At 50.6% G+C, this 16,077-nt stretch overlaps 1 protein-coding gene across 1 annotated transcript in view; it reads left to right on the top strand.

Annotated features, from left to right (window-relative positions):
* The first annotated feature begins 5,827 nt into the window (after window positions 1–5,827).
* DCHS1 (dachsous cadherin-related 1) overlaps window positions 5,828–16,077 on the top strand; it is a 46,993-nt gene continuing 36,743 nt past the window's right edge. Inside the window, exons 1-2 of the mRNA XM_089513130.1 lie at window positions 5,828–5,954; window positions 6,636–8,486. Coding sequence (XP_089369256.1) covers window positions 6,717–8,486 — 1,770 coding nt within the window. The 5' untranslated portion in view covers window positions 5,828–5,954; window positions 6,636–6,716. The remainder of the gene's footprint in view (window positions 5,955–6,635; window positions 8,487–16,077) is intronic.

Here is a 16,077-nt window from a genome sequence, read left to right as displayed (position 1 = left end):
AGTGCCGTAAATGTACGAGGCGCTGTACAAAACCAGGTAAAATCAAAAATATATAAAAGCCTGCCTCTGGTGTACAATCTAGAAGTTAAAACAACAAATTAAAAACATCATAAGAAACAAGTAAAATGACAAATATCCAGTATTGAATCAAGCATCAGAACAACCAGGTCACAATCTGAACAGAATGATAGGATAACAATATACTTTATACAAAACAACAATAACTAGCAAAGGAAATGATCTTTTCTGGCATTTTATCTGCAATATATGTGATAACTCTATTAAAATCAACTTATCTGGTAATCCTTGATTCCATATTCAGTCTTCTTGCTAAATCAATAAACTGGGACGGAGACATGCAGCTGATGCGACTCTATCTGGATTTCTCAACAGTATTCTCAGGCTGAGAGAAATGTCTGGAAATGTTTGTAGTCAGTTAATAAACGCAGCAATTCGAAAGGTTTCAGTTCTGGTTTTCAAAGCAGTCTAAATGGGTGATTTGAAAAAGGACTTGTCAAACTTGGATCTGAAAGACATGGTAAATGTGTGCCAAATAATGAAAAGGTGGCTTTTCTGGTTACAATGGGTGCATCTACACAGCAGAAATAATGCAGTTTCACACCACTTTAAATGCTGTTGCTCCAGCCTATGGCATCTTGGGATTTCAAATTTTACAAGCACTTCAGCCTTCTCTGCCCAAGAGTGATGGTGCCTTACAAAACTACAAATCACAGGGTTCTGTAGGATGGAGCCACGGCAGTTAAAAATGGAGTCAATCTGCATTATTTCTACAGTGCAGATGCACCATGAAATCAGAAGATTAGAATAACAGAATCATAGAGTTGGAAGAGACCCCAAGAAGGGCCATCCAGTCCAACCCCATTCTGCCATGCAGTAACTCTCAATCAAAGCATCCCTGACAGATGGCCATGAAGCCTCTGTTAAAGACTTTTAAGGAAGGAGACTCCACTCCACTCCGAGGAAGAAGTCTGTTCCACTGTTGAACAGCCCTTACTGTCAGGAAGTACCTCCTAATGTTGAGCTGGAATCTCTTTTCCTGCAGCTTGCATCCATTTCTCTGTGTCCTGTTCTCTGGAGCAGCAGAAAACAAGCTTGCTCCCTCCTCAATATGACATCCCTTCAAGTATTTAAACAGGTCTATCATATCACCTCTTAATCTTCTTTTCTCCAGGCTAAACATCCCCAGCTCCCTGAGTCTTTCCTCATAGGGCTTCAGGGTTTCCAGACCCTTCACCATTTTATTTTATTGTTTTTATTTATATACTGCTATTCCAAAGATCATAGCGGTGAACAGCAAGTAAGCTAATGAGCAAGTAAGCTAATTTGCCCCCAACCGTCTGGGTACTCATTTTAGCTCCCTCCTCGGAAGGATGCAAACCTGAGTCGAGCTTGGGCCCTTTTGCTGGTCTTGAACTCGCAACCTTGTGGTTTTGAGTGAATGGCTGCAGTACAGGCATTGAACCACTGGGCCACCAGGGCATGGCTGCAGTTTCTCAACATCCTTTTTGAATTGTGTTGCCCGGAACTGGACACAGTATTATTCCAGGTGCGGCCTGACCAGAGCAGAATACAGTGGCACTATTACTTCCCTTGATCTAGACACTATACTTCTATTGATGCAGCCTAAAATTGCATTGGCCTTTTTAGCTGCTGCATTGCACTGTTGACTCATGTTCAACTTGTGGTCTACTTGGACCCCCAGATTCCTTTCCCACGTATAAGTCTCTCGTTCAGCCAGGTGCCCCCCATAATCCTATATCTGTGCATTTCATTTTTCCGCCCTAAGTGCAATACCTTACATTTCTCCGTGTCGAATTCATTTTGTTAGCTTTGGTGCTGAGGACACTAGATGATTAGGAATGGGAAGGGCAGCCATGAAGGAACTAGACAAGATCCTAAATTGTAAAGATATACAACGGAGGACTAAAGTTAGGATAGTCCAAGCTGTTGTATTCCCCATCACCAGGTGCAGCTGTGAGAGCTGGACAGGGAAGAAAGCAGATAGGAAGAAATGCATTCATTTGAGATGTGATCCTGGAGAGGAGTGCTGAGGATACTGGATGGTTAGGAAGACAAACAGATGGATCCTAGAACAGATCAAGCTGGAATTCTCCCTGGAAGCCAAGATGAAAATACTGAGGCTGTTATACCTTGGCCATATCATGAGAAGGCACAATAATGCTAGGAAATATGGAGGGATGTAGAAAGAGAGGAAGGCCAGATGGATGGACTCTATGAAGAAGGTTTAGAAGACAGGGGGATTTTGAGATGTCTCATCCACAGGGTTGCCGTATGTCGAGATCGACTCAAGGGCGGTTAACAAAAACCCAAACTCAGGCATTTTGGGTGGGTGGGGTGGGGCCATGGGTTTGTTGAATCTCAGTAGAGAGAGGGATGCCAGAAGCAGATCCCACATCTTGGGTGAAGAAAAGCAGCCCCCCTCCACTGCATCTGATCTGCTGCACCCCACTAGAGACACATAGGAGAATACTTGCCCATAGGGAAACCTATGAGAATATCTGCCCTTAGGGCAACATTGGAGGATACTTTCCCACAGGGAAACATTGGAGGACACTTGCTCATAAGGGAACATTGGAGGATACTATCCCATAGGGAAACATTGGAGGACACTTGCTCATAAGGGAACATTGGAGGATACTATCCCATAGGGAAACATTGGAGGACACTTGCTCATAAGGGAACATTGGAGGATACTATCCCATAGGGAAACATTGGAGGACACTTGCTCATAAGGGAACATTGGAGGATACTATCCCATAGGGAAACATTGGAGGACACTTGCTCATAAGGGAACATTGGAGGATACTATCCCATAGGGAAACATTGGAGGACACTTGCTCATAAGGGAACATTGGAGGATACTATCCCATAGGGAAACATTGGAGGACACTTGCTCATAAGGGAACATTGGAGGATACTATCCCATAGGGAAACATTGGAGGACACTTGCTCATAAGGGAACATTGGAGGATACTATCCCATAGGGAAACATTGGAGGACACTTGCTCATAAGGGAACATTGGAGGATACTATCCCATAGGGAAACATTGGAGGACACTTGCTCATAAGGGAACATTGGAGGATACTATCCCATAGGGAAACATTGGAGGACACTTGCTCATAAGGGAACATTGGAGGATACTATCCCATAGGGAAACATTGGAGGACACTTGCTCATAAGGGAACATTGGAGGATACTATCCCATAGGGAAACATTGGAGGACACTTGCTCATAAGGGAACATTGGAGGATACTATCCCATAGGGAAACATTGGAGGACACTTGCTCATAAGGGAACATTGGAGGATACTATCCCATAGGGAAACATTGGAGGACACTTGCTCATAAGGGAACATTGGAGGATACTATCCCATAGGGAAACATTGGAGGACACTTGCTCATAAGGGAACATTGGAGGATACTATCCCATAGGGAAACATTGGAGGACACTTGCTCATAAGGGAACATTGGAGGATACTTTCCCACAGGGAAACATTGGAGGACACTTGCTCATAAGGGAACATTGGAGGATACTATCCCATAGGGAAACATTGGAGGACACTTGCTCATAAGGGAACATTGGAGGATACTATCCCATAGGGAAACATTGGAGGACACTTGCTCATAAGGGAACATTGGAGGATACTATCCCATAGGGAAACATTGGAGGACACTTGCTCATAAGGGAACATTGGAGGATACTTTCCCACAGGGAAACATTGGAGGACACTTGCTCATAAGGGAACATTGGAGGATACTATCCCATAGGGAAACATTGGAGGACACTTGCTCATAAGGGAACATTGGAGGATACTATCCCATAGGGAAACATTGGAGGACATCTGCTGATAAGGGAACATTGGGGAGTACTTGGGAAGATACTTGCTCATAGGGCAACGTTGGAGGATCCTTGTTAAGTGGGCAATGCAGCTCCCATGGAGAACCCATCCTTGCCCGTGTTTCCCTATGGGCTGTGAGGGTGATCCCAGGCAGGGCTCTAGGGTCAACTCAGCCTGGCATCCTTCAGGTAAATGCTATTGCTATTGCTATAGGATCCCCATGGAGAATCCATTCATGCCCATAGGGCGCCCACCCGTGCCCATGCCTCCTTATGGGCCACTCTGGGGAAGGATGGGCGCCTATTCCGGGCCTTGCTTTCCGTGCCCCCCCCTCCCCTCCCAGCCTCTCTCTTTTTGGGGGGGGGGCTTCCGAAGGGGGAGGGGGGGGGCTTCCGAAGGGGGAGGAGGGGGGGCTTTTCTTCTTCTCCGTCGGATCGGGCGCCATTCCGGAGGAGGAGGAGGTGGGCATCGCCTCGTCCCTTCTTCCTCACCTGGAGACCAAAGGAGACCTTCGGGGGGGGGGAGCAGTGGAAGGGCCTCTCTTTGCCCCCCATCTCCCCCCCCCGGATTCTTTGTTCGTGTCTCGGGCTCCGATTGGCGCCCTCCTTTCTGCCAAGCCGACTACCGACGGGGGGATCAAGGAGGGGATCACTCCCCCCCCATGGCATGTGCCAGCCTCGGTGCCAGTGGGTCCGGCGAGGCGTGGGAGGGCGACCCCGGGCCGCCTTCCTTCCTCTTTCTTTCTTTCTTTCTTTCTTTCCCGTGGGCTCTGGCTTTGGTCCGTGGGTCGGGCTTTTCGGGGGAGGCTGGCGTCCGGGGAGGACCAGGCCGGAGGAGGAGGAGGAGGAAGGAGGGCAGAGCTGGAGGGGGGCCCCGTCCGTCGGGTCTCTTCGGGGAAGGGACTTGGGGGCCGGGAGGGGAAGGCTGCCCCGAGCAGAGCCAGGCAAGACCCCTCCTTCCCCTCGGTTTTGCTGCTGGGGGGGAGGGAGGGAGGGAGGGCCGCGTGCCCGTCTCTCTTCCAGGGGCCCAGCCCAGCCCCCTCCCCTGCCTGCCCTCCCTCTCTGCTCAAATTGGAAGCAGCTGTGGGGCTGGGAAGACCCCCCCCCGTCCCTCCCGAAGCCAAGGAGAGCCCCAGCCCCGCCTCAGAGCCCCCCTTCTCGGTCTTCTCCTGGGGGGGCTCCGGAGGCAGAGGCAGCAGGGTCCCCCCAAGGCGGTTGGGGAAGGGCCCTCGGACCCCGACTGCCCCCTCCCTCAAGCCCAGCCAAGTATGAGCTCAGCAGAGCCCCCTCCCCTCCCCTCCCCTCCCCGCCCCCCAAGGCCCTGCCCCACCGGCTCTCCCTCTTTTTTTTGGGGGGGGGGCTTTCTTTCCCCGTCTCCGCCTGGAGGGGTCCTGGGCTGGGCAGGGAAGGAGTCCCCTTCAGGTTTCCTCTGGGGGAGGGAAGGAAAGAAAGACCCCCCCGGCTCCGAGGGAGCCTCCCCTCCCCTTCCCTCTCCCCCCCCCCCCAAGTTGGCTGGGCTGCGGCTGCGGCGGCGCTGGGGCTGGAGCCAAGGAGCCCGAGACAAAGGCCGAGAGAGAAGGAGGGAGGGAGGGAAGGAAGAAAAGAACAGGGAGGAAAAAAGGGAGGGGAGAAAGAGGGAAGGAGGGAAAGGAGAAAGAGAGAAGAGGGAAGGAAGGAAGGAAAGAAAGAAAGAAAAAAGAGAAGGAGGGAAAGGGAAAGAGGAGGGAGGGAAGGAAGGAAGGAAGGGCATACAGGGAAAGAAGGAAAAGAGGAGGGAGGGAGGCAAGCAAGGAAGGAAAGAACTGAGAAAAAGAGGAAGAAGGGAAGGAAGGAGGTAAAGAAAAAGGGGAGGCAAGGAGGTAGAGAAGGAAGGAAAGACAGAAAGAGAGAAAGGAGGCAAAGAGGGAGGGAAGGACATAAAGAAGGGGAAAGAGTAGGGAGGGGAGGAGAGAAAGAAAGAAAGAAAGGAGGAAAAGAGGAGGGAGGAAAGGAGAGAAAAAAGGCAGAAGGAGGGAAGGGGAGAGGGCGCCAGTGGGCTGGGAAGGAAGCCTGGTCGACGTCGGAGACAAAAGCGGTCCGGAGCCAGCTCCCCCTTCCTCCCTCCCTCCCTCCCTCTTCCTAGCCAAGGCGTCCTTCCATCCTTCCTTCCTTCCTTCCTACCTCCCTGCCTCCCTCTTTCCCCCGGGGATAGCATCGCTGGGGCCAGTCCGGAGGGGCTGGATGCCTCCTTCTGTGGCTGACTTGGGGGGCCCCGGGGGGAGATCGGGGTGACCCACCCCACCTCACTGCCAGAGAGAGGGAGGGAGCAGGCGAAGAGGCAGCTGTTGGGAAGGAAGGGGGCTCCTCGGCCCCTCTCCCCCTCCTCTTTTGAGTGGGTTAGTCCACGGGGGGGGGGGGGCGTCCTGAGGGCTTCCTTTGGGTCCGGCGGGGGGCATCTCAGGGGATACAGGGAGGGGGGCTCAGGTCTGGCTCAGTGCCTATTTCTCATTCCAATGCCTCTTTAAGCGGGCATGGGATTCCTGCACACTGGGGGAATCCTGCCCCCCTCCAACCTGCTCTAAGGCTTGTTTTGGAGGAGGAGGGCATGCCTTGAATATTTGGGTCAAGAGTGCAAAGGGAAACCCTGCAGGGTCCTTCCTGTGGTCCAGCAGTGCCCTCCCAGGCCATGCCATGCTGCAGTGGGCAAAGGGCACATGCTTAGTCTCCGTCTCCCCCTCCCTTCCCTAACTGGCCTTCTCACTTGCATTCCTTGCAGGATTACCAGGCTGCTGAGCGGGCTGAGGCTGCGGTCACCACAGCCGACACGGCAGGCGCTCATCCTCTGTGGAGCAGACCCATGGAGCTGCTGACCCCTGGGGCTCGGGTGGTCCAGGGTCTCCCCTTTTTCCTCCTCCTTCTCCTCCTGCTCCTGGGGGCGCCTGGGCAGGGCTCAGCTGTGCCAGGGACGCTGGACTTGCAGATTGACGAGGAGCAGCCGGCGGGCACCATCATTGGGGACATCAGCGCAGGGCTACCCCCAGGCACCGCCAGCTATGTGTACTTCATCTCGGCTCAGGAGGGCAGCGGCGTGGCCACTGACCTGGAGATCGATGAGAACACGGGCATCATCAAGACGGCCCGGGTACTAGACCACGAGAGCCGGGACCACTATAGCTTCATTGCCGTCACCCCAGAGGGGGCCACGGTGGAGATCCATGTGCAGGTCAACGACATCAATGACCACGCACCCACCTTCGCTCGAGCTCAGGGGTCACTCTTGATTCCAGAAAATACACCCCATGGAAGCCGCTTCCCCCTTGAGCCAGCCTTCGATGCGGACAGCGGCCCGCTGGGCATCCAAGGCTACACTCTCAAGGGTGGTGGTGCGGAGCAGGTCTTCCAGTTGGAGGCCCGACGTGGCCCTGATGGTGTCTTGCACCCAGAGCTGGTGGTGACCGGAGTCCTAGACCGGGAAATACGCTCAACTTACGTGCTCTCTGTGGAGGCCTATGATGGTGGGTCTCCTCCACAAAGCTCCCAGATGGCCTTGGAGGTCTTGGTGCAGGACATCAATGACAATGCCCCAGCCTTCAACCAGAGCCGCTACCACGCTCTCATCCCAGAGAACCTCCAACCTGGGAGCAGCGTCCTGCAGGTCTTTGCCTCAGATGTGGACGAGGGAGAGAACGGGGCCGTGGTGTATGAGATCAACCGCCGGCAGAGTGACCCTGAGCGGTACTTCACCATTGACGCAGCCACTGGGGTGGTCAAGCTCAACCGGGGCCTGGACTACGAGCTGCGGAAAGTGCATGAGCTGGTGGTCCAGGCGCGAGACCAGGCCCTGCACCCGGAGGTCTCCACGGCTTTTGTCACCATCCAGGTACGAGACTACAATGACAACCAGCCCACCATGACCATCATCTTCCTCAGTGAGGACGGCTCCCCACGTGTCTCCGAGGGGGCTCAACCAGGGCAGTTTGTGGCCCGCATCTCCGTCTCAGACCCTGACTATGGAGAGTACGCCAATGTCAACGTCTCTCTGGAGGGAGGCGAGGGTAAGTTTGCACTCACCACCAAGGACAACATCATCTACCTCATCTGCGTGGACCAGATGCTGGACCGGGAAGAGCGGGACTCCTATGAGTTGCGGGTGACGGCAACAGACGCGGGGACACCCCCCTTGCGTGCCGAGTCAGCCTTCGTGCTCCAGGTGACTGACGTTAATGACAACCCCCCACTTTTTGACGCCCGGGAGTACGAGCAGAGTGTCCCTGAGGTGGTCTACCCTGGAAGCTTTGTCCTGCAGGTGACAGCACGCGATAAAGACCAGGGGGCCAATGGGGAGATCCGCTACAGCCTCTTGCACACGCAGGAGACCCACTCACACTGGTTTACCATCGACCCAGACACCGGCATCATCACGACCGCCTTGCCTCTGGACTATGAGGTTGACCCTCGGCCCCAGCTGACCGTGCTGGCCACGGATCGAGGCAAGCCCCCGCTCTCCTCCACAGCCCTGATTCGGGTGGCCCTGCAGGATGTCAATGACAATGAGCCCATCTTTGAGAGTAACTTCTACAACGTCTCTCTGAAGGAGGATGCTCTCCCTGGCACCTGCTTCCTCCAGGTGAGCACAGCCCCTGACCCCCATTAGGTGGTGTGGGGTACCTTTTCTCCTTTGAGGGTAGTGTCCTGCAGGAGGCAGTGTTTCCAGTGAGGGTGGATTGGGTCAGTCTGCAGAGAGAGAGTCTTGGACCAAAGCTTGAGAGGATTGCAGGCTTTTCCTACAAGGCACAAAATGTCACCCAGAATTTCAGGCACAGACAGAGTCCAGATGGTTTAGGGGGATGGCAGACAGCCAGGTCAGGGTGTCACAAAAAAGCAGAAAAGAAATAATCGGGGTGGCAATTATCTGCACAGGCCAGACGCATCTTGCTGATAAGCCGAACGCCTGAGTAAGCCAATTAACCCGGGTTCGGTGATGAGAACCCCTGTGCGACATCCGGATGAACGGCAAGGCACAGTCTTTCTCACTTGCTTCCCCCAGTTTTGCTCTGAATTTTTTTTTTTTTAAAATGCTACAATGGCCATTTTAAGGCCAGTAACAAAGTGTCTGAGAGGCTGAAAGGTATTCCTACTGGTCTTTGACAGCTGTAATTTGTGAGGTTGGCTGTGCATTGAATTAATCGGTTGCCTAGAGACTGGCCTAAGATGCAGAAGGGGGCTGCTGCTGATATCGCTTTGCGTGTACGAAGGCCTGGCACTGTGGGTGGGTGGCGTTGCCAGGGCTGCCCTGTCATAGCATTGCCAGAATAGACACAGCCACAGGGTTGGAATTTGCACCGTTTTGGTGAAAGCCTTAGCAACTCCGATCAGCAACGAGGAGGAGGATGCAAATATGGGGACCGGAGTTTGCAAGAAATCTGGGGCTATCCCTCTTCCTGAGGAGTGACACCACTTTGGAGCTGACTCAAGATAACAGTCGAGATCACAGTAACTCTTTCCGTAATAAAGGTGCCCGTCTCTAAGGTGCCACACCCAGCTCTTTGTTGTTTTGGCACAGAAGACACATTGAGAGTTAGGAACAACCATGCTCGCCTTGAGACGTGCTCCAAATTGAGGCTGCCAGGAGAAATCCAATCCCAGTCTGCAGGGGCTACAATTGGGATGAGCAGCTGGATTCCCTCTTCAAGGATGAGGATTTGAACCCACACTCCAGCAACCAAAAGTGGCACAGAAACCCACTCCTCCTCCTCTTTGGGCTGCTGGTACTAGCTGGGGCTTTGCCAAAGCGGGTAAACTTTTCACAGGTGATGTTAGCTCATGTGTGGCCTCATAGGACTCCCCCCACAACTAGAGGCCCAGCAGTTTTAAGAAAGGCTGGCTGATGCTGCTTACGGCTCTGAGCCTGCTCTGTTAATGTGACCAGCCCCATTACAAGACTACGTGTGAAAGGAATCTAGGAGTCCTAGTAGCCCACAAGTTGAACATGAGTCAACAGTGCAATGCAGCAGCTAACAAGGCCAATGCGATTCTAGGCCGCATCAATAGAAGTACAGTGTTTAGATCGAGGGAGGTAATAGTGCCACTCTATTCTGCTTTGGTCAGGCCTCACCTGGAGTAATCCTATGTCCACTTCGGGGCCCCACAAATCAAAAAAGGTGTTGAAAAGCTGGAGCATGCCCAGAGGAGGGCCACCAAAATGGTGGTCTGGAAACCATGCCTTATGAGGAACGGCTTAGGGAGTTAGGGATGTTTAGCTTGCGTCCATTGTTCCAGTCTGGAGCAGCAGAAAACAAGCTTGCTCCCTCCCCAATATAACATCCCTTCAAATATTTAAACAGGGCTATCCTATCACCTCTTAATCTTCTTTTCTCCAGGCTAAACATACTCAGCTCCTTCTTTCCCCATAGGGCATGGTTTCCAGACCTTTCACCTTTTTTGCTCTGTGGGGCTCCTTCCATTGCATTGTTTGGCCCCATCAGCCTGTGGGTCAGTAGAGAAGGATACTGTGTTTTGCATGACAGAGGGTCCTGATGCATCTTTAGTCCTCTTGGCCAACAAGCAGGATCCGCAGGCCAGTGAAGGGCCATGGGGCTACACCTAAAGGTCTGAGCAGCAACTGGTCAGACTGGCCAGGCAGAGTTATAAAATAAAATCTGTGCATTGGTGTATAGATATTTAAAGTTTTGCTTGTTCTAGCCTTTTATTTTGTTGCTGTTGTGTGCTTTCAAGTTGCTTTCAACTTACAGCGACCCTAAGGCAATCTTATCACAGGGTTTTCTTGGCAAGTTTCTTCAGAGGCCATTGCCATCCTTTACAACTTCTTTGGAAGTTTTTAAACAGAGGCTGGATGGCCATCCGTTGGGGTGCTTTGTTGGTGTCTTCCTGCATGGCAAAATGGGGTTGGACTGGATAACCCTTGAAGTCTCTTTTAACTCTATGATTCTTTGATTCTGCCCTCTGAGGCTGAGAGTGTGACTTGCCAAGGGGTTTTTATACTTGCGCCAGGAATTGAACCCTGATCTCCAGAATCGTAGTCCAGTGCTCAAACCACTACACCACATTGTCTCTTTGTTAGCTTTACTGTGCATCCCAGTGTCTCCTTGAGCTTCTCATCCAGAGTTCACATCCTTGTGTTTGGAGGTCGCCTTTGGACTGACGTTTAAGCTATCAACTCCCCAAGGATTTAGTTTAAAGCCCTCTTGCTCCAGACTTGCCAAGCTACTACCGAAGAGATCTTTCCCAATCTTCATGGGGTGCGGCCTATCTGTAGTCAGTTGTCCTCTATCTAAGAAGGAAAGGTTGTGGTCCCAGAAGCAAAACATCTCTTATCTACACCATCCATGTAGCCAGTCAGTCATTTTTAGTATTTTCAGAGGAAAAGCATCCTGCCTATCATAATTCAGGATGAATCCGGGTTGAATCTCCGTTGTTCACACGCATCCCGAATGCACCCAATTCAGGTTTTTTTGGGGGGGCTGCCTAAAACCCATTTAATTGAGATAATCGATATAAAGGTTTTCCCCAAATTTTTAAAAAAGGTCCACATTGTCGTTAGTGTGAAAAAACGATGCAAACAGATCCAAATAGACCCAGGATAAAACTCTGCATGCCTTGAACCTATTTTGACAAATGCATTCTCATTATCAACTCCATCTTTATTTGAATGCTTGCACATGTGTGCAACCGAACATGCAGAGATGTGCATCGATGCAGTTCCATAGTGTAAATAACAAACCCAGAATGCGTGAGTGAGATGGTTCACATCGTGGCAAAAGAGGTCTGAATGACCCCTCTATTTGAAGGAATTCGAAAGGTTTGGTTCTGCTAGGATCCTGTTCACTCTTGATTTGGTGCCCTCTGGATGATCCTCCTCCTCTTCTTCCTCTTGGTTTCCCTCTCTCTTTCACACTTGGACAGTTTGCTCTTCTGTGGGCCAGAGCAGTGGACTCTGGTTGTTGATGGTGTGGGGTCAAGATCAGGGGCTCCTCTTTCCCACAGGAGGCCAAAGTGAATGGAAGGGGACAACTTTGCCCTTTAGGATGGCATGGCAAGAAGTGCGCATAATGTGAGCTCCCAGTCTGCTGGGTTTAGGCATTGGTGGCCTCTCAGGGAAAGGGTTGCCATCATTCTCTTCCACAAAATGGGATGGAAAGATTGAGGTGGTTTATCAGTCTCCCACCTATAAAAAAAGACCACCACCACCACCACATTTTGATATTTGACATTGCATACGGTCAACCCCTCATATCCATGGATGCAACCAGCCATGGCTTCAAAATATTCCAAAAATATACAGATTCCAAGAAGTAAAGCTTGATTTGACGATTATATACAAGGGACACATTTGACTATGCAGTTCTATATAATGGGTCTTGAGCATCCATGGATTTTGGCATCCAAGAGGGACCAGGGACCAAACCCCAGCGGATACACCAAGGTCCCACTGTATTTCAGTTGTTGTTTATTTATATATTGCAATCAATTTACATTCTGGGTTTGTAGTTTGTTGCTTCAACCGGCTCAGCTGGCAGGGGTATTTTTCAAAACCTTCAAATCCGGGATTTTCCTAGTTTTCCAGGACAAATGGTAATCCTGCTCAGGGAGCCCAAACTGTTGGCCTGCTGAGTCTGGAAAGGTCGGCTGCATGCAAGCCTGGCTCCTTCCTTCCTTCCCTCTTTGTTTTTGTGGGGCCCTTCAGCGCAAAACCTCCAACGGTGGTTGACTATGCAACATGGCTTATGCCAGTCTTCCCAGGCTTAGAATCATAGTGATAAGAGATCTCAAGGGCCATCAAGTTCAGCTCTCTGCCATGCAGGAATTACACAAAGTACCCCTGACAGATGGCCATCCAGCCTCTGTTTGAAAACCTCCAAAGAAGGAGACTCCACCACCCTCCAAGGAGCAGCATCTTCCACAGTTGAACAGCTCATCCCTTCAGGAAGTTCTTCCTAAGGTTGAGGCGGAATCTCTTTTCCTGCAGCTGAAATCCATTGTTCCATGATGTCCTATTCTCTGGAACTGCAGAAAACAACTACTACTAGAAAACTATTTCCCTGCCTCCTCCTGCCTGCTCCCCACCTCCCCCCTTTTTTGGCTTGTTTTGCTTTCAGGATATGGGATCTGCGCTACATCTTTCTTTGTCTCTTGCTTTGTTTCCTTTGCATTCCAAAAGCTCATCGTAGTTGCAGGCTCTTCTGCTGCTGCTGCCCTTTTAGGAAATGCCCTCCTCTGGAACAGCTTTTCCTGTTGGCCGGCTGCAGCTCCTCTCCTTGAGAGATTCCTTATGTTGCTGACGTCTCTCTCTTCTGCATCAGGCAAGGGACTTTTCTGGCTGAGCAAACCTCTCCTTCCCCCTCCAGCAGCTGTACGGCTGCAGCTGGCCTGGGCCCAAGGTGGACGGCCACCGAAGGCAGAGCTTCTGGCTGGCTGGCAAGCTGGCTGCAGGGTGGACAAGCCAAATCTGTGCACAGCACCTTTCCCCCTTTCTTAAAAAAAGGGGTAAGGGGCACTCTGGCCCAGGACAAGGAGCCAAGCCACCAGCAACAGAAAGGATGTGGGCAAACTGGAGCATGTGCAGAGACAGTGACCAAAATGGTGAAGGGTCTGGAAACCATGTCCTACGAGAAGAGGCTTAGGGAGCTGGGTATGTTTAGCCTGGAAAAGAGTAGGTTAAGAGGTGATATGATTGCCTTGTTTAAATACTTGAAAGGATGTCATATTGAGGAGTGAGCAAGCTTGTTTTCTGCTGCTCCAGAGAATAGAACCAAAACAATGGATGCAAGCTAAAGGAAAAGAGATTCCACCTAAACCTTAGGAGGAACGTCCTGATGGTAGGAGCTGTTTGACAGGGGAAGACACTCCCTTGGAGTGTGGCAGAGTCTCCTTTGGAGGTTTTTAAACAGGCTGCATGACCATCTGCTTTGACTGTGAGTTCCTGCATGGCAGACAGTTGGACTGAATGGCCCTTGGGGTCTCTTACAACTATGTGATTTCATGATTCTAACAAGGAGTCCTGTGGTACCTTAAAGGTGAAAAGATGTCATTCGACAAAGGAGGGTGGCTTTGACTCACCCGAGTTTATGCCAGAATACATTGGTTTCTCTTAAAAGTGCCATGCAACCTTTTTCATGTCTTTTGCTGGAGCATAGCAGGTGAAACCCCTTTGGAAACGTCCTGTAGGCAATTCACTCAATTCCGTTTAACTGAACTAGGTTGACAAGCAGAAAGCTCACAAGCAGATATTGCTGTAGGAGGAGGATTTAGCCTTGTTTCTTTTCCAAGCTGTACTCCTGCTGGGAGAGTAGACATCCCCTGGAGAGCAAGACAAACGCTTGACAATGGCCCTTGGGTGCCCAATGGGGCAAGGGCAGCTTTTTGGCATGGGTGCCATGCAGGCACAGGGTGCAACACAATATTTGTGGCCAGTATTCACAGGACAGGAGTGTGTTGAGCCCTGGCCCCTTGATTTCAGGAACAGTTGCTGGGATGGAGGCTAGTTCAGATCATACCTGCCTGCAGGTACTCTTTTTCACAATGGACTTTGTTGTTGTTGTTGTTGTTGTTGTGTGCCTTCAAGTTGGTCCCAACCTATGGAGACCCCAAGGTGAACCTATCATGGGATTTTCTTGGCAAGATTTGTTCAGAGGAGGTTGCTTTTGCCTTCCTCTGAGGCAGAGAGATTTCCGTGGCTGAAAGTTTCCACTGCTGAGCCAGGATTCGAAACCTGGTCCTCAAAGTCATATTCCAATGTTCAAACCACTACAGCACACTGGCTCTCTTTTAAAATGTAACATTTTAACATATGTAACATAAAAAGGAGGAAGGAAAGGAGAGGAGGGGAAAAGGGGGGGAGACTGTGGCATCATCTTCAGGACTAACTGGTTTTTAATTTCGCACGAGCTTTTGTGGTTATAAACCCATTTCTTTGGATGCAGTACAGAGTGGTATTAAGGCCTCAGGCATAAAGCATATTTATACAGTTGTGGGAATGGGATGGAATGTAAGAGGATCTAGAAAGATGCAAATCATGTCCCTTGTCCTAAATTTTCAAAGGGCTGCAAAAGGGGATGTATTTCCATCAGAGCTTTACAGTGAAAGGAATAAATCAGTTTACCAAAAGTCAGTTTCCCAGGGCTGAAAATACGTTATTTGTGCAATAGCAAGGACAATTGCATCAATACAGTGGTCCCTTGGTATCCGCTGGGGTTTGGTTCCAGGACTGCTGTGGATACCAAAATCTCTGGATGCTCAAGTCCCATGAAATACAATAGCATAGCAAAATGGTGTCCCTTATATAAAGTGGTAAAAATCAAGGTTTGCTTTTTGGAATTTATATATGTACTTTTTAACATTTTCACGTTGTGGATGGTTGAATCTGTGGATAAAGAATCTGTGGATATGGAGGGCCGACTGTACACGAAGTGTGCTATGAAGCCATTGCCCTGGTATCTCTTTGTGCCACTTTCCCCCACTATCCTCAGCTTATATCACTTCTTCTAATGGAGTTCACAGCCAGGGTGACCAGATGTCCTCCTTTTTCAGGGCATGTCCTCAGTTACAGCCATCTGTCCAGGAGGAATTCCAAAATGTCATCCATTTTGAGCATCACTGAGAACATGAATTTACAGTGCGTTCGCCCCATACGCGGGCTGCCCTTATGCAGACTCAAGGTCATGCAGATGGCAAGATCCCATAGAATGAATGAGGCATGTGTCTGTGCTGCGCAGCAAGTGGGAGCTTACCCCATTCATACAAATGGGACTAAAGGTCCCATGTTTTTTGCCTTACATGGGGGGAGGGGGGAACGGATCACCACATACAACAAGGGTGGACTATATATTCCTATGAGTGTTTTCACTTTCATTATGTAATGTCCTACATTTTTTCTTGATTCTCGTATATTCTGCGGTGCCTTGTCCTCCTTTGTAGGTTAGGACATCTGGTCACCCGGTTCATAGTGCAAAAAGAGCTTGCACTCAGCCCAGGAAGGAGGAGCGGAAAGGAGGGCCCAGACTCTTGCCCTTCCCAGGAGGCTCAGGCAAAAGCAAACTGCTGCTGCCATTCCTAGCTTGTCTGTTCTTCTTCATTAATAACCTTTGCCATCCTGGCCAAATCCTGATGTCTATCAGCCACATGTCACCTACTTTTCTTCTGTGAAATATTGGAGAGCGTGCAGCCCCACATTTGCCCAGAGGAGCAGTGATTGAGCAAGA

This window comes from Sceloporus occidentalis, unplaced genomic scaffold (assembly GCF_023333645.1).
Source record: "Sceloporus occidentalis isolate IW3139 unplaced genomic scaffold, rSceOcc1.0.p SCAF_2, whole genome shotgun sequence".
Classification (NCBI taxonomy): domain Eukaryota; kingdom Metazoa; phylum Chordata; class Lepidosauria; order Squamata; family Phrynosomatidae; genus Sceloporus; species Sceloporus occidentalis.
This window is presented reverse-complemented; position numbering and strand designations above follow the sequence as displayed.